Here is an 18,811-nt window from a genome sequence, read left to right on the forward strand (position 1 = left end):
GTAGCTGGGGTCCCATGTTGGCCAAATCCATACTCACAGAAGAGATGTGAGCCCTCGGGAGGTGAGCAAGTTTTTATCTTTTTGTGTGTGCCTGTCAATGACTCAATGTTTGTGCTATTTGTTGAGTGGTCTCCTTTACTCCTAAATTATTTACATTCTACCACAACTTTCCTACTATATTTATAACACAAAATAATAAAGAGAAGGCCTCAGAGAGATGACCATGAATTTTAAAGTAAAGTTTAATTCATTTCTCTTCCAGCATTTATGGCATACTATAAATACAGTATACACGTCATTGTTGATTTATACCATCAGTAAAACATATTAAATTCACACTGGTTGACAAACAATGGTTATAAAAGTAATTTTAAATAGTACCTGGTTATCTCAAGTCTGTGTGTTGTATTTTTGTAGTTCATGTCCAGTTGAGCATAAAATATTGAGTAATATATGACTACATATTTATTATTTCTTTGTACAATAAGTTCACTTACTGCTAAAATATAGACGGATAACAGTCTTGACACAGTATGTATTAAAGCCCATTGAATGAATTATTTACAACATATTATACCAATAAAAACTGGTAATTTACAAATCACAGAAGTGGAATATCCTCAGCCGTATACAAATGTACTATGCTGAGAACTTGTATTTTTGTTAACAGAGGAGTTATGGCTATAATACACAAATATTTTGTTCAGGTTGCAGCTGTGTGTACATATGACATACTGTTTCTCTTGGCTACACGTCACTGTCATCAAGTGGAACACACCACTGATAAAGCAAGTCGAAACAGCTCATCCCAGAGTCCTTTCACTGTCTTTTTCACAAAACTACAACTACTGACTGAAAACAAGAAATACCTTATCACTTAGGTAACTGCACAAATATCACAGCCCTGTAGTGGTTTTTAGCTACCATTTCAAGTTTTCTGTAACTGACAATGTCACATGTTCTTGCAACCCACAAAAAATAGACCACTTTTAACTACTCAGTCCCAGCCATTGCTGCTGGATCTAGAATTATAGAAATGAAATTACTTTTCACATTAAGAGGTTCCATTCAACACTGGAATCGAATCGCTCTCCCCTATATTCTCTTTTTTCAGTTGTTGATCCCACATGTCTTTGTATACTCCATCGAAAGCCAGTAATTCTTCATGACTGGAATCAAAAACATAATTTGTAAATGTAAAGTTTTCTTGCAATACTAGATCTGCTTAGCAGCATAATTATTAGTAAAGTACTATTTATATTAAGGGCTCTAAAAATATTTTAAGCAGATGCAATGGTTTGAATGTATAAAGAGGCCAGATTTCCCAATTAAGTTTCAGCTGTATCAATAAATGTTTACCTTCCTCTTTCAATTATTTCTCCATCTTTGAGCACCAGTATCTGATTGGCATGAATTATAGTAGACAGTCGATGAGCAACAATTAGAGTGGTTCTACTTGCACACACTCTTGAAAGTGCAGCTTGTATATTTCTCTCTGTCTGAGTGTCCAAAGCACTCGTTGCCTCATCCAGAAGAACTATGGGAGGTGATTTCAAGACTGTTCGAGCAATTGCAACCCTCTGCTTTTCTCCACCGCTCAGCTTCAGACCACGTTCACCAACCTAAACAAAAGAGAGAAAAAAAGTTTAAGATTAAATATATAACACTTGTCCAAAAATTCCAAGACCAATTTTATTCCTGCCACATAGGCAACATCAGCACAGTAACTACAGCGGCAGTCTGAATTAACAATTGAGAACATTATTTGTACATTAAACTAGTCAACTGTGAGCAGGCAGTGTTAAATAGTGAACATTGTCTCACAAATTTCAATGAAGCACCATCTTTAAATCAAGTGCTCAAGACATTCTCCAGAATGTTTTGAAGAAGAGAAAATGTGTGCAAGAAGTTTATCTAGCAAAACCAAATCTGGTGCATTTTGAAAACACACGTCTGAAAGTGAGAAGCTCACAACACTGTCACATCATGCAGTGCGTTCTAATTTATAGGAACGTGTCTCACCCCACATCATGTTATCAGCTTTCTTAGCTCTTTGAGTAGACATCTGGGTCATCAAACCCAGTGCCACCATAGAGCTATGGTCTGAATCCTAATCAGGTTCCTTTTTTATTTTTTAGATGTCCATTCCCTAGTTCTCCTCATTTACAAGCAGAACAAAATTTTGTCACACGACAATAGCCTATCACGTGACAGGGGTCCATTAAACTGCCTGGATGTGTCTACTAATCACACAGAGCACAAACATAACTGGTCCTGCAATATTCATGTAGGGTGGCTTCCTGATGGAGCACACAAACAACGAATGCGTTATGCTTTTGATGCTGGGTGCATCCGATAACCAAACCACTGCTGCTGCTCATGCATATGCTGCATGGTACCCTCGGTGCCATCCCGATAAGAATCTTTTTCATCACCGGGGGCAACACGTTTGGGAAAACGGTAATCTTCATCCACAAGTAACAGACAGAGGTCGTCCAAAAACAAGACGTACTATACAGAGGACACGATTCTTGAAACGATACAACAGTCATTTGGGGAAGTACCCATGGTATTGCAAGGCAGTTACAGATACCTCAAAGACTGATTGTTCAAGTATTGCACGATGAAGAACTGCATCATTACACGTCAACACCAGCAGCCAAGAGACCACATTCGACAAGCACAGTTTTGTGAATGGCTTTTGCACCAAACAGAAGATAACAAACATTTCAGAAATAATTTTTTATGAATTGACAAATCTAGTTCCACTTGTGACGGTATTTTCCACCTCCACAAAAGCAATTATTGGACGGAACACAACCCACACATCATCCGTAAATGTAGCTTTCAGTCATGTTTTGGCATAAACCTGTGGACTGGAATCATGGGAGGAATGCTTTTGAGCCCGTATCTATTGCTGGACAAGTTGAATGCATCCCTGTATCATGTGTTTTCTTGCAATAATTTGCCAGACACATTAGAAAACGTTCCACTCTGTGTTCGGTAACAGCTATGGTTTCAACATGATGGTGCACCACCACACTTTGGAATGAATCTACATAACCCTTTAGATGAAGCATTTCCAAGAAAATGGATTGGATGTGGAGGTCCAATGTTATGGCCTCCATGTTCCCCAGGTTGTAATCCACTAGATGTTTATTTGTGAGGACACATGAAGGAGCAAGCTTACAGTACTCCACCCACTGATGTAAGCGAATGGTGGATGCAGGTGTGTTACGTACGGTTCAGCGAAGTATGAACCCGTGAGTGGCAAAGTGATCACAAATGCATGGTGATCACTTTGATCATCATCTCTAAAGTGAATGTTGCTCATATGTATACATACTGGCTCTGAAGAGATATACCTGGACGTCAAACATAGGGAATGGAATTATTGTACATGGCATACTGTGCAATCTAGTGCAGCCTACCTATTGTGTTTTTTGTACCTCTTCGGATACAGACGATATTACTGTATTCACTGTTATTTTCTATTGCCTTTATTTTTGTCATGGCTGAAACAAAGTGGTCATTTATATCTGTAAGAAGGCCATGTTATGTCTTTAGAAAGAAATACACAAGATACCATGTTGTTGAGTGTTGAGGCATAAACTGGAAACAAGTTGATGCTATACCGGGGAGGGGGGGAAGAATGCAACTCAAACAGGTGAGTCTACATATCCATTTTGCCCATCACTGCCTCGTCTCATTGAGCTAATGGGACAGTTCCAGCACAACACAGAGTTAATGCTACCTATTATTGGCCACACTGCACACAGTTACAATGTGGCCAGAACCTCATTTTTTAGATCACATTCTTTCAACACCCTGAATCATTCAAGCAATAAAAAAGAGGTGCAAGTTTCTGGTAACTCGTCCTCTCCCTCGCACCCACAAAACTTTATCCAAAGAAGGGGAGCAACAAGATTTTAAACTTTTCATATTTTTGTACAGGGTCACTCATCTAAAATGTGTACCCTTTTTATTTTGTGAGCAGTTCAATATATCAAAATTAATTTTTTGATGAATTATTATAGGCAGAGGGGCACAATCCTGTTTAACTGTTAATCTTCATAAGACGTGTACCAACCAATAAATTCAAGATGGTAAAAAACACAATAACTCAATGATATAATTTTTAAATGGCATGTGAAAGCTCCTGAAAAGGTAAGTACAGTGATGTAAAACTTGTTAATGCTGGCATTTAAATTTACTGCAAAAGTGAAAAGTGCTGACGTTGAAACGCTAGGCTGTCTAAATAGACAACTGCACTGTTAACTCTGCCAAGTATGTTCTTGTGCCAGGCTCTGTCATTACACGCATCGAGAAGACACGGCTAAGGTACAACATATTTCCTCTCTGCCTTACTTCTCAAAACAGACACAGAGTAAGCTTTCGTTGTTGTAAATGGTATTATATACTAATTTCCAGCACATCAAAAAGGTATTAGGAAAAGTATTTCAAATGTCTGCACATATATTTAAGTGAACAGCTTTTGTGGGAATGAGTAAACAGTCAACAGGCTCAATACGGTGGTGGTGCTTCACCCAAGACACACATCTGGTGACATTTACACTGCAGTTGTTAAGTCTGGCCAACTTGCTTTTCACTTTAAGCAAATTTCTCAGATATAGGAAACATTTCAATATCAAAATTGACAAATATTTATCACTGTACTCATCATTTCAAGACCATTTGAATGCCATTAAGAAAAGTATGCTTTTTCATTTTAAAAAACCACACTCCCTCAGTTCATACAAGAGTTAAAGAGTATTACCCTCCAACAGGAGATATACAACTTATATGTCAAATGAGTGATAGTTATCCATTAATATTTATAGTAGATAGATTACTACATATGTAAGATGTACACATGGCAGTTGTTATGTGCCAAGAGTGGTTTGCACTGATATGTGAATGAACCTTATATTTCTCTGATAATGGTTAAAGAATCCAAGTAAACAGCATCTGTTAGTGCTTAAATTCATTAGATAAAAAGTATAAAAAATGTGAGTACAAATAACAGAATATGGGCCCCACGGTACGTCTGTGCTGCAGGACCTGCACAAGCATAAACAGGTACTTATTTCTCCCAGCTGTTTAAACTATGCTTTTCACTAATTTAAAAGCAACAATTACACAATATAAGATGGTAAACACTCCATCAATAACGAACACAAATTTTAACACAGACAAAATTAATCTCTCATATTTTATGTTAACAGAAACGAGTTTGTTCAAGTCATAGTGAAAACCTCTTTGTACAGAATAGAAATGGCATTTATACCAATGAAATTTTATTTTTTGTATGATGGTACATGTGCAATAATTCAAGTTAAATATCAACTTGATCTACTTTCTGAAGTAGGCTAATGGTTTGTGTGTGTTTGAATGAAATGGCTCAGCTCAAATACTGTGACCAAGCTTCATTCTAGACAGTTAAGAAACAGGTGGTTAAATTTAAATACCTTACTAATGTAAATAATACTTTACTAAATACGACACTGATCGATGTATTTTCACAAATTTACAAAACATGAGGGTGGTCAATAGCTGTAAGTAGAACTACTTTGAACGCAAGCTAAGTGGATTTTGTATATTCAGACTGCCGAAAACCCCACTAACTGCTGACATGCATATGAAGTGTGCTTGACTTCTGCCAGTGCACCAATTCTTCTTAGAAGAGGAAGTGCCAAGTACTATCACTAAGCTACTATTTTTAAAACTATTAACACAAGAAAGTTTTTGTGTAGGAAAGTGCGACGAGAGCCACATGAATGAATTTAAAATATTACACAAGTAATTCTCTTGATGAACATAATGCCTCCGGCTGCTTACATTGCAGTTGGTTTGGAGGACGTTCCACAGAAGTAATTTCTTGTAATTACCTAACATAGTTGGCATGGCATCGGTAAACTTGAATGCTGTAGATTTTTATTGAAACCTTTATTTACCAAGACCACAATCTACTATCTTCAACCGCCTAACTGGTCATCTTCAGCTCAAGATATCACACACGATGTCTACATCAAGAGAACAGGTATGACACTGTCATTTCATTGTTTCCTTAATGACTTCCAACACTGAAATGATTGTTGTATCTATTCTCTTGACTGACTGATAGAGGGGTGCAGGCTGTTATGGTATCTATTCTCTTGATGTAGGCCACTGCATGTTTGTATCCTGTTCTGAAGATGACCATTTAAGTGGCTGAAACTAGTAATCACGGTTTTCTATACTGCGGTCTTGGTAAATAAAGTTTTGAATTAAAAAATCTACAGCATGGAAGTAATTTCATTTGTTTCTAGCTCTGTCCCATGTACTGCCCGATGGTGAGCTGCATTTTCACCATATTTCCCTTTTGCTGACCACTGCTGCTGTACTCCCTGCATTATCAAAAATCATTTACTTCCACATTGAGTACCATTTAGTAACTGATCAAGTGGTTTACACTTTACACAGGTAGATTATGAAGAAATTTCCCATAACTGAATTTTACTAGAGCTCATTTTAATTACATATAATTAACTAATATGAACATAATATACCAACATGGTGTGAAAAAAGAAAAGCTGAAAAGGCACAGATAAGTTGTTCTTCATTATCAACATATCTAAATGAACCAACAGAAAAGGAAGACTTATGGATCAGCATTATTACATCAACAGGTAAGGATTATTTTAAGTTATGCTGCTACCCTGTTACCATTAAACAAGAAGAAAACAACAATGGTCTCTTATCACAATAAACACAGTTTTCCAACATCAGTTCACTTCCATACACTTTAATTGCTTATATTAATCTGAGGTAAAAATGAAAGCAAGCTTCCCTATCACTTGTGGTACTCATTGTTAAAAAAAATCTAGTATGATACTTCAAATACTCTGTAGTTTGTACGTTACACAATTTGTAGTGTGGTGATGACACTTGTTTGGGAGTACAATAACTGTACATTATTCTCATGAAACAAGTGTGGTTAAGAGAGGAACACCCATCACATTTTTAACATGAATTAACATGTAAATGTTCCCTAAAAACATACGGTGTTGGTAGTATGAGATAGAGATGCGTGCAGGGCTGATGGCCACAGAGGAGTTCTGCCGGATTCTTCTCCCTGATTAGTGTCAAGCAGTAGGAACTTAAAAGGTGTTACGTCATTCATAGGAGTGTCTGCAACATATTTTTTCACCTGCAGTACACATTGAGGACAATCAGCCACATAGCATCCAGAAAGAGACTCACAAAGTCGAAACAAATGCACTCCCACAAGTGTGTGGGCTTCACCCAGGCTCAGAACATTAGACGGTGATCTGTTTGTTGATGTTCACACTGATGACAGTTGTGGACAAGATGTTTGACCTGCCAGTCTATGCCTAGCCAGTACACATGGCACTGGGTGAGCAGTTTAGTTTCCGAGACACCCTAATGACCTTGGTGCCAGAGCCTTAAGATAGTCAGGCACAGAGGTTCTGCCAGGACTAATGGCACAGCCTGTTGATCTGTGATTAATAGGATAACTCTGTCCACTAGGGTAAGCCAGGCTGGAGTCCCATCTGAGAATTCGGTCTGACCAGCCCTTTTGTACGTCTCGCTGTACCTGTACTTGGCCATGGCTGCAGCCACATGGGGCCTCATGACAGGAAAAATATCCACTGCCTGTTGAGCCTCTTCGTCAAACTGAAAGCACAAGATCTCGTCTCGGTCGAACTCCACGATGGGGCCCACTGGGAGACAGAACAGGGTGTTTGCAATGGCGTGTTGAGCGGTACTTCGGAAGTGAATTTCGTAATTGTACCTGGTGAGAAAGACTGTCCAGTGCTGGAGTCTGTGGGCAATCCTCTCGGGTAGCTGTGCTGCAGGACTGAAGAGGGTGATCAGTAGCTTATGATCCGTAGTGACATGAAACTTCATTCTCTCTATGAATACATGAACTCCTTCAGTGTAAAGATCACCACAAGGGCCACTTTTTCAATTTGTGAATACCTCTTCTGAGCAACACACACACACACACACACACACACACACACACACACACACACACACACACACACACACACAAAACTGGGCCAAGTATCTCACGAAATAAGCAAATAAGCATTAAACGAAAAAACTACAAAGAACGAAACTTGTCTAGCTTGAAGGAGGGAAACCAGATGGCACTATGGTTGGCCCGCTAGATGGCACTGCCATAGGTCAAACGGATATCTTCCTTCAAAATATTATGGTGGTTACCTCACTTGAATGCCAGCTCGCACAAAGATCTTGGTATGAACAATTTCTTATCCTAATTTACTTTGAAAATTTACCTATATGTAGTCAAAAGGATGCAAGAAGCAAAGAAAATTACAACAATTAACAGCAGATTTAAGTAACACAAAAAAATTTTAATTTTTTAAAATAACGACTCATTTTGACATCAGTGTCGCAAAGGATAGAATCCATCTGCTTGATCAAAATTAATTATACTAGTATGTGTTGTGTTTTTATTGATTTAATCACACACTGAATACATATTTTTCTTGCATATTTGTTGAGCTGTGATGCTGGACAATGAATAGCATGGTAACTGAACAGTGAATTACAAGGCACTGCCAAGAAAAAACCACTACAAATAGCACAAAAAATTTCTCTTTGTGGATGACAAAAGTATCATTGTGAAATACATGGAACATAATTTAAATAATGACGTAGCTAACAGTGTAATCAGTAATATCAGCATGTGGTTTCCAGAGAACAGATTACAACTTACATGTAACAAAAAGCAATGTATGGTATTTCTCACATGGTACTAGCATAATAGTGAAACTTTTTTGTCTGAAAGTGAAGTCAACCACTTTTAATTTTTAGGACTGGAGGAGACGGAAGGCTACAGTGCTTACCATCACATTATTATCTTGTACAGTATTATATTTAAGGGCAACTCCGTACATTCACTGAGAATATTTTCAGCCCAGAAATGGGTAGTCAGCTTGATCTGCAATGTCTGTCTGTGAACTTCACCTAGGCCTTTGTACAGGTGTCTCACAATTCTAACATATATAATCCACCATAGGATTTCTTGTTGACAATATTAACTCATTTAGAAGAAACTGCAACATTCATTTAGTGAGCACATCATAACACTTTCTTAAGCACCATACCGAAAAGTGTGCACAATTCAGCAGGTTTCATTTTTCAACCGGTGTCCAACAGAACTGAAAACAAATTGAATGATAAACACGAAATATTCAAATCTGAGTTGAAAGGTTTCCTTGTGACAAAATCCTCTTGTTTTGTTAAGGAGTTCCTTGCAGTAGTTTGTAACTCTTCTTGGTGATGCATTATTTATTTGCATGTCCTGTTTCTTCATATTTTATTAATTTTTTACTTCTTTGTTTATAAATTTTCTAATCAGCATCTGTAAACTATGTAATGACTCATTTCATGACCAAGTAGCTTTAGCTCCTACAGTTCCACAGAACTTAATACATAAATAAATAAATAAAAATGGACGGTTGTATGAGGAAAAACCACAAGTGCCTAAGCCACATACAGTCTCTCACCTCCTACGAGAGATTGGCAGAAGTGAAGCTGTGAGGATGGGGCGCGAGTTGTGCTTGGGCAGCTCAGATGGTAGAGCAATTGCCCGCAAAAGGCAAAGGTACCGAGTTCGAGTCTCAGTCAGACACACAGTTTTAATCTGCCAGGAAGTTTCAACCCCACACATATTCTGCAAACTACCGCATAGCATGTGGCGGAGGGTACCCTGTACTTCTACTAGCCATTTCCTTTCCTAAACAAGGGAAAAACAACTATCTCCATGCCTCTGTACGAGCCCAAATATTTCAAATCTTACCTTTGTGGTCCTTACATGAAACACTTGTTGGTGGCAGTAGAATCGTTCTGCAGTCAGCCTCAAGTGCTGCTTCTCTAAATTTTTTGAATAGTGCTCCTCAAAAATAATGTCGCCTTCCCTCCAGTGATTCCCACTTCAGTGCCTGAAGCATCTCTGTAATACTTCTGTGTTGTTCCCAACTCTGTCTCTGATTTTCTTCGATGTCTTTCTTTAATCTGACCTGGTGTGGTAACAGTACTCAACAAAGGGTTACACTAGTTGAAAGACTGATCACACTTTCTGAAAATTCTCCCGATAAACAGAAGTCTACTACTTGCCTTCCTCACTTCAATCCTTACATGCTCATTCCATTTCATATTGCTTTGCAATGTTACGCCTAGGTTTTTAATTGATGTGACTGTGTCAAGCACCACATTACTAACGTCGTAGTTAAAACATTACAGGTTTGTTTTTCTGACTCATCTGCAAACTTACATTTTTCTACACTTTGAGCTAACTGCCATTCATCACACCAGCTAGAAATTTTGTCCAAGTCCTCTTGTATTCTCCTACAGTCACCCAACAATGACACCTTCTCATACACCACAGCATCATCAGCAACCAGCTGCAGACTGCTACTTACCTTGCTGCCAGATCATTGATGCATATAGAAAATAACAATGGTCCAATCACACTTTCCTGGAACATTCCTGACGACATCCTTTGTCTCTAATGAATACTTGCCATCAAGAACAACACTCTGGGTTCTGTTACTTAAGAAGTCTTCGAGCCACTCACATATATGAGAACCTATTCCATATGCTTGTACTTTCGTCAACAGTCAGAAGTGTGGCACCACGCCAAATGATATACAGAAAGCTAGGAATATGGAATCCATCTGTTGCTTTTCATCCACAGTTTTTCAGGATATCATGCGAGAGAACGGCAAGCTGAGTGTCGCACAAGTGATGCTTTCCAAAACCATGGTGATCTGTGGACATAACCTTTTCCCTCTCAAGGAAATTATATTCAAACTGAGAATATGTCCAAGAACCCTGCAACATACTGATGTCATGGACACTGGTCTGTAATTTTGCGAGTCTGTTGTTTCACCCTTGTTCTACGAGGGCCGTTCAGAAAGTAACCTCCGGTTGATTTAAAAAAATACACCAAGTTAAATAAAAATATTTTAATATATACATCTTACAACTACATCTTTGCACTATTTTTCTACATAGTCTCCATAGCGATTGAGGCACTTATCGTATCTCTTCACAAGCTTTGAAATTCCTTCTGCATAAAAATCACCCGCTTGTGCCTGGAGCCAGCCTGTGACCGCATCTTTGAGCTCTTCGTCGTCATCAAACCGCTGTGACCCGAGCCATTTCTTCAAATGCATGAAGAGGTGATAATCACTTGGCACCAGGTCTGGGCTGTAAGGTGGATGGTTGATAACGTCCCACTTGAAGGACTCAAGAAGGGCCGTTGTTCTGCGAGCAGAATGAGGACGGGCGTTATCGTGCAAAAAAACGATACCGGAAGTCAGCATACCACGGTGTTTGTTCTGTATAGCCCGTCGTAACTTTATTGTTTCACAGTACACGTCTTGATTAATGGTCGTACCACGTTCCATGAATTCAACTAACAACACCCCTTTGGCATCCCAAAACACCGTTGCCATCAGTTTTCTGGCAGAAAAATCTTGCGAGGCTTTTCTTGGTTTGGTAGGCGAATTTGAATGTGCCCACATCTTTGATTGTTCTTTTGTCTCAGGGTTCACGTACTTAATCCAGGTTTCGTCACCGGTCACGATTCTGTTTAACAATGGTTCTCCTTCGTCCTCATAACGTGACAGAAAGTCTAATGCAGAGGCCATTCTTTGAGTTTTGTGGTGGTCGGTAAGAATTTTGGGCACCCATCGTGCACAGAACTTAGGGTAACCCAATCTTGCTGTCACCATCTCGTACAAGAGAGTCTTAGAAATCTGTGGAAAACCAGTAGACAACTCCGACATTGAGAAACGTCAATTTTCACGAACTTTTGCATCAACTGTCTGAACGAGTTCGTCAGTCACCAATGATGGTCCACCACTTCTCTCTTCATCATGAACGTTTTCTCGTCCACTTTTAAATAAACGTACCCATTCACGGACAACTTCACTCATAACTCTTGGTCCGTACACGGCACAAAGCTCACGATGAAAAGCTGCTGCAGAATATCTTTTGGCTGTAAAAAACCTTATGACAGCACGCACTTCACATTTGGCGGGGTTTTCTATTGCAGCACACATTTCAAACTGCCACAAAAACTAAACTAGCACAGGTACAACGTTCACTCGACCACGGCTTGATGCCGACTGACCTGTTGAGTGCGTGAACGCACAGATGGCGTCGCTACTCCCCCCACAACCTGCACTGTGACCAATCGGAGGTTACTTTCTGAACCGCCCTCATATATGAGTCGACTGCAGTTTTCTCCAGTTGCTTGTGACTTTGCACTGGGAGAGATATTCACGATAAATGTGGGCTAAATAAGGGGCCAATGCTGCAGACTACTATTTTTAAAACCAAACTGGAATTCCATAGGGACTTATTTGCTTTCAAATCTTTCAGTTGTTTATCTACACCAGGGATGCTTATTACTACGTCCTCCACAGGGGAATCTGTGCGATGGTCAAACAACAATAAGTTCGTATGATTCTCCTGCACGATTTCTTAAACGTGAATTTTAAAACTCCAGCTTTACTTTCTTCCACTGCAATACCAGACTGGTCGAAGAGTGACTGGATAGAAAACTTAGACCCAATTAGTGATAATAAGTGGGACCAAAATTTTCTCGGGTTCTTGGCAAGATCTTTTGCTAACGTGTATGGTGGTGGGAGTTGTAAGTTTCACACATCTATCTTTTTACAGACCCACTAATTTCTACTAACATTTTCCTGTGGTCATTTGCAAATTCTCTTTTGAACCGAGAATGCAACAGCCTTTTGCTTCCTTAGCATTTTTAAAATTTCATTGTTAAGCCACGGTAGGTCTTTTCTGTCCTTAATCCACTTCCTCGGCCCATACTTCTCTAGAGTATGATTTACAATGTGTTTAAATTTTGCCCATAATTCCTCTATGTCCATTGGACTGGAAGTAAATGATGTCAATTCATGGTCTAACAAGGGGAGGCCACCAATTGTGAAATTCAGATTCGATTCATACTGTGCATAATAAAAGCTCATGGCCAGAGGTGTAATGTGGCAAAGAACCAAGATGCACTTCTCAGCCGTTGTCGAGAAAATCGACAGTTAAAATAAACTGTTGTGGTGAAATACTCTCTACGATTAACAATTTTCTACAGCGTCGTGGCGCAGCGGTAAGCGCTCGGGTTCGTAATCCAAAGGTCGCCGGATCGAATCTCTCGCCATGCAACATTCTTTTATTATTAGTTTTTTGTAATTCAATGAATTGCTTATGTATGTTGGTGAAGGCGGATCGCTCTCCAATTGTACCGCCTCCATTTTTCCGTTTGTTTAACAGGGTGTACCAAAGCTCTCACGTCCGCACTGATTTTCGACGATGTTATAAGTTGCGCTAGGGACCGCATCTACCTTCTTTCATAGTTAGCAGGCAACTACGCTGTTATGCGGCTGCTCGTTTCGGCCCATTCAACATTTGTCCTTCAAGTGTAACGAACGAGTAACGGAGCTTATATTTCATACCTGCCACAGCAAATTTGTGTTCGTGGGGTTTCTATTCTAATTCGAACGTTTGACTTAGGCTATACGTATTCGTTTCGGAATATCGTTTCTACGTCTTCCGTTAACTATACGTGGTTAACATTATGAAGACAATTAATAAAACTTGTGAAATACAACTTTGTTTGCGGAAAACATAATGATGTTCGAAGTCGCCAGTTTTTCCACGACAAACGACTTTCAACAACTTATTATATGCATAATCGTTGCAACTGATTGCCGGGGAGGAAAAAAAAAAAAAGGTTGCATGGTGCGAGATTCGAACCGGCGACCTTCGGATTACGAACCCGAGCGCTTACCGCTGCGCCACGACGCTGTAGAAAACTATTAATCGTAGAGAGTATTTCACCGCAACGGTTTATTTTAACTGTCGATTTTCTCGCCAATGGCTGAGAAGTGCATCTTGGTGCTTTGCCACGTTACACCTCTGGCCATGAGCTTTTATTATGCGGAGTATGAATTGAATCTGAATTTCACAATTGGCGGCCTCCCCTTGTAAGTGGAATGCTAACAACTGTCTCTCTGCTCTTTCCAGCACAAATATTCTCCTAGCCTTCTTGACTGATTTATTAACTTTAGTAACCAAAGATGCTATGATAACATCATAGTCACTAATCAGTGTCCCTATACTGAAGCCATCCATTAGGTCAGGCCTGCATATACACTATGTGATCAAAAGTATCCGGACACCTGGCTGAAAATGACCGACAAGTTTGCGGCGTCCTCCATTGGTAACGCTGGAATTCAAGATGGTGTTGGCGTACCCTTAGCCTTGGTGACAGCTTCCACTCTCGCACGCATACGTTCAATCAGGTGCTGGAAGGTTTCATTCTTCATGAAGTACTGCACTGAGGAGAGGTATCTAAGTTGGTCGGTGAGGCCTGGCACGAAGTCAGTGTTCCAAAAAATCCAAAAGGTGTTCTATAGGATTCAGGTAAGGACTCTGTGCACGGCAGTCCATTATAGGGATGATGTTGTTGTTGTTTAACCATTCCACCACAGGCTGTGCATAATGAACAGGTGCTCGATCATGTTAAAAGATGCTATCGCCATCCCCAAATTGCTCTTCAACAGTGGGAAGCAAGAAGGTGCTTAAATCATCAATGTAGGCTTGTGCTGGAACAGTGCCATGCAAAACAACAAGGGATGTAAGCCCCCTCCACGAGGAACAGGACCACACAATAACACCACCTCCTCCAAATTTTACTGTTGACACTACACACACCGGAAGATTATGCTCACTGGGCATTCGCCATACCCATATCCTGCCATAGGATCGCCGTACCGTGTACCATGATTCGTCACTCCACGCAACATTTTTCCATTGCTGAATCATCCAATGTTTATGCTCCTTACACCAAGCGAGGTGTCGTTTGGCATTTACCAGCGTGTTGTGTACCTCAAGAGCAGCCGCTCAACCATGAAATCCAAGTTTTCTCACCTCCCGCCTAACTGTCATAGTACTTGCAGTGGATCCTGATGCAGTTTGCAATTATTGTGTGATGGTCTGGATAGATGTCTGCCTATTACACATTACGACCCTCTTTTACAGTTGGCGGTCTCTGTCAGTTAACAGACGAGGTCGTCCGGCATGCTTTTGTGCTGTACATGTCCCTTCACATTTCCACTTCACTATCACATCAGAAAGAGTGGACCTAGGGATGTTTAGGAATGTGGAAATCCTGCATACAGACGTATGACACAAGTGACACCCAATCACCTGACCACATTCGAAGTCCATGAGTTCCGCAGAGTGCCCCGTTCTGCTTTCTCATGATGTCTAGTGACTACTGAGGTTGCTGATATGGAGTACCTAGCAGTAGGTGGCAGTAAAATGCACCTAATATGAAAAACTTATGTTTTTGGGGGTGTCTGTATACCTTTGATCTCACAGTGTAGCTATAATGTCTACAATATTTCCAATGTGTATGGGGTGAAAAACTAGCTGCTCAAGACAGTTTTCAGAAGACATGCTAAAAAAAACTTTGCAAGATCATCTGTACTGCTGATGATACATTTGTGAAGTATTTGTATTTGACAGTGTCTGTATAGTTCAATGCCATGTTCCTTCAGACATATATTCATGCACCGAGATGTGCTCGGATAGCCGAAGTGGTTAGGGTGACCGCTTGCAACAATCAGGAAACCTGGGTTTGAGTCCCAGTCTGGCAAAAATTTTCATGTTTCTAGTAAATTGTAAAGCTGTTGTGGTGTCATACTTGCAATTTGTGAATATATTTCTCAACTTAATACAACTACCCATCATCAGAGAGTCTGTTCCTTCAGACATGCATGTATGTCTGAAGGAACATTGCACTCAACTATACAGCCACTGCACTGATGTACTTCATGCCACAGCCAAAGCAACCTGGCCTGAAAAATAAAATAAGTCTCTCACCGTATTGGAATCACCTAATTGTGTGAGCATTATAGGAAGCAGACACTGGGACATATGGAGATTTCCTGGAGGTGTGCTTGAATAGCAGAAATGGTAAGACTCATGACAAGTGAGAAATCCAGATTCGAGTTCAGGTCCACACAAATTTGTTTCTAGTAAACCGTATAGTTGTTGTCAGACTGTGTTCACAGTTTGCAAATACATTTCATGATACTGCTGATGAAACTTTTCTACATAATTTTGATACAGGCAAGTATCAACAAAGCTCCGTGGTAACCTCAATCACCAATTCCCAAAAAAACTGAAGTAGTTGCTTCTGTTAGGAAAGTTATGGCCATATCATTGTTTTTATATTCACATAATGGTTTATCAGCATGTTGTACTGATGCACACATCAACAACTGACCAATAATACAGGGCTGTTCTGAAAACCTTGTAATTCCTTATCAGGCACAAAATACCATATATATCTGTAAATTGGGCTGGACACTGCATCATGATAATGCACAGCTGCATATTGCAAATGCTGTTAGTGAATATTGCGTAAAAATCAGTGTAAAGTACATCCCTTAAGATCCCCACAATCTTGATTTAGACGCCTGTGAGTTTTCTGTTCCCTAACCTGAAGAAACTGATCTGTGAGGCATTTTCTACCATCAGAAGCAGCAGTGAAGGCTGTGTCGGTGATTCTGATGGAGCTTTGAAAAAATTATTTCTATCATGTCTTTGCAGACAGGTAGAAACACTGGGACAAGTGTGTCACATCCAAAGGAGACTATTTTGAGAAGATTGATCTGAATTATGATGATGAATAAAGGTATTTCAGTATCCTACGCAGTTTCGGACATTCCGCTTCCCTCTACATTGACCCACACAGTGAGTTTCCATTCCCCCTTTCCAGGTTCTGTCTCTGGCTTCTTGTAAAGCCACTGCTGGCCCACCCAGGGTCTTGTACTAACAGTGTTATTTAGAGGCGTTGTAGTGACAAAGGATGTTCTTATGCACGTGACAGTTGTAATTTTTTTTTCTGTTATAGTATGGACCAGCAATTCTGGCATTTCTGCAATGCTGACAGGAAAACTTGCGTCTACAGAATGAGCAGCAGTAGCTGCAGCAGCAACAGATGAAGGTTCTGTTAACCCAGGATACACAATTGCTTTGTACCCATACCAAGCAGGTGGCGAGCCAAATGCTTTTTGTACTATTTTCTTCCCTGCCCCTGATGTTTGCGGGTTTCGATGAGTCTACAGAAAGGTGGGAAAATTACCTACAACAGTTCGTCCTGCACTGCCTGGTAAGGCATATCATTGATATGGTCAACAAAGCTGCCTTGTTACTGTCCAGCAGTGCAGGGTTGTAAGAAGAAGTGCAAAAGGTGAAGCCTTCCACTGAGCCCATGAAACTCTCCTTTGATGAACTTTTGTTGGTCACTTACACACTATTTCGGGCACCAAACCATGTGATGGCAGCTGGGTTGATGCTTAATCTGCACTATAAGTGCTGCAGGCACTTGTATGCAACCTGGATTGCTGATATGCAGGGTCTCTCAATCAAGGGTCATTTTGAGTGTTCCAAATGTGTTACCTCATATGCAGACTTGCTAATGCAGGGCTGGATTGTCCAGGTAGTACATAATCCTGAGATCCAAACTTAGGTCTTTATCTTGTCCGATTCCTTTTCAGCCGACATGGCCGAGACTGCCCAACGATTAAGTGGTGGTGGTGGTGCAATTAGGTGTGCATGACACACAGCATCATGGAGTTTCCCTGTCTGCCTTTCCTCCTGTCATATTACCATGTTTTGATGCCATGACAGTTCCACCATAGTGGTGTCATGGCTCTGCCTATCGCCTGCGTTGCACTCAGTAGATTCACATCAATTGCGGCATTGTAACTGCTGCCTGTAGTGTTTTGCAGGTCCTCAGCATCACTCTCCTTCCGCTCACTGGGAGAGCCAGCAGCCCTGACCTAACTGTCTTTTGGTACATGTTCAAAGAGATTTCCTGCAGATGAAGGCCATATGTGAGATATGCCATCAGGAGGGCTATTTGGCACCTGTTTGTGCCAGCTGGTGAACCATGTGTCGGTCATCAGACGCACCCGTGTTTTCCATGGTCTCTGATGCTGTCTCCAATGCCCTACAAGTGATGCCCCAAAGTATTTTAACTGATGCTCGTAGTGGATGGGTGACCAGCTGAATTTAAAGCACACATGAGAGTGATGGTCAGCTGCAATAATTCCCAGAGTTGCAATGACAGCTCCATCAAGTTGTGTCTTATTGTAATCAGTATATTCCTTGGGGGGAGGGAAATTCTCAGTCTCTGCACATTATAAGAATGCAGAATGGAAACTTAAATTGTTAGTGATCAATTCCTGCTGGCGCAATACCAGTTGTTTGAGAATACCTTGGGCTGGACAAAAAAAAATTTTGAGGCACACATTTCTCTGAAGCTGTTGGCTGTACCTAAATTTTGTCACCCCCAGCCATTCCTTTCTCCATGTGCAACAAGGTAAAGGTCAACTTGCAGAGTTGACACGATCAGGGCATGGTTTCTCTTATTTAATCAAGTCAGTGGGCCACCCCCTTTGGTGGTGATTCAGAAGCCCGGTGGTATTGTGTGCCTTTCAGGGAGGGGAGGGGATGGACACGACAGTATTTTTCATGCTTTGACTTGTACAATGTGCACCCACAGTTGCCATTGAATGCAGATTCGTGGACTTTCTTGATACTCATGACCCCCTTTTGGTTTAAGCAGTTTAATTGGTTGCCTTTTGGAATCTTGTCTGTGCCGGGAATTTATCATTGATATTTGAAGCAGTTGATGCAGGACATTTTCTGTTGTATAAACTATCTTGAT

General features: G+C 40.4%; 1 protein-coding gene across 4 annotated transcripts in view; it reads right to left on the reverse strand.

The window, feature by feature from the left end:
- Positions 1-259: 259 nt before the first annotated feature.
- LOC124722091 (ATP-binding cassette sub-family B member 6) overlaps positions 260-18,811 on the reverse strand; it is a 132,309-nt gene continuing 113,757 nt past the window's right edge. For all 4 annotated transcript variants that reach the window (XM_047247290.1, XM_047247287.1, XM_047247289.1 and 1 more), the window contains exons 13-14: positions 1,360-1,622; positions 260-1,169 (exon numbers count right to left, since the gene is read on the reverse strand). In XM_047247290.1, coding sequence (XP_047103246.1) covers positions 1,055-1,169; positions 1,360-1,622 — 378 coding nt within the window. In that variant the 3' untranslated portion in view covers positions 260-1,054. The remainder of the gene's footprint in view (positions 1,170-1,359; positions 1,623-18,811) is intronic.

Source organism: Schistocerca piceifrons, chromosome X (assembly GCF_021461385.2).
Source record: "Schistocerca piceifrons isolate TAMUIC-IGC-003096 chromosome X, iqSchPice1.1, whole genome shotgun sequence".
Classification (NCBI taxonomy): domain Eukaryota; kingdom Metazoa; phylum Arthropoda; class Insecta; order Orthoptera; family Acrididae; genus Schistocerca; species Schistocerca piceifrons.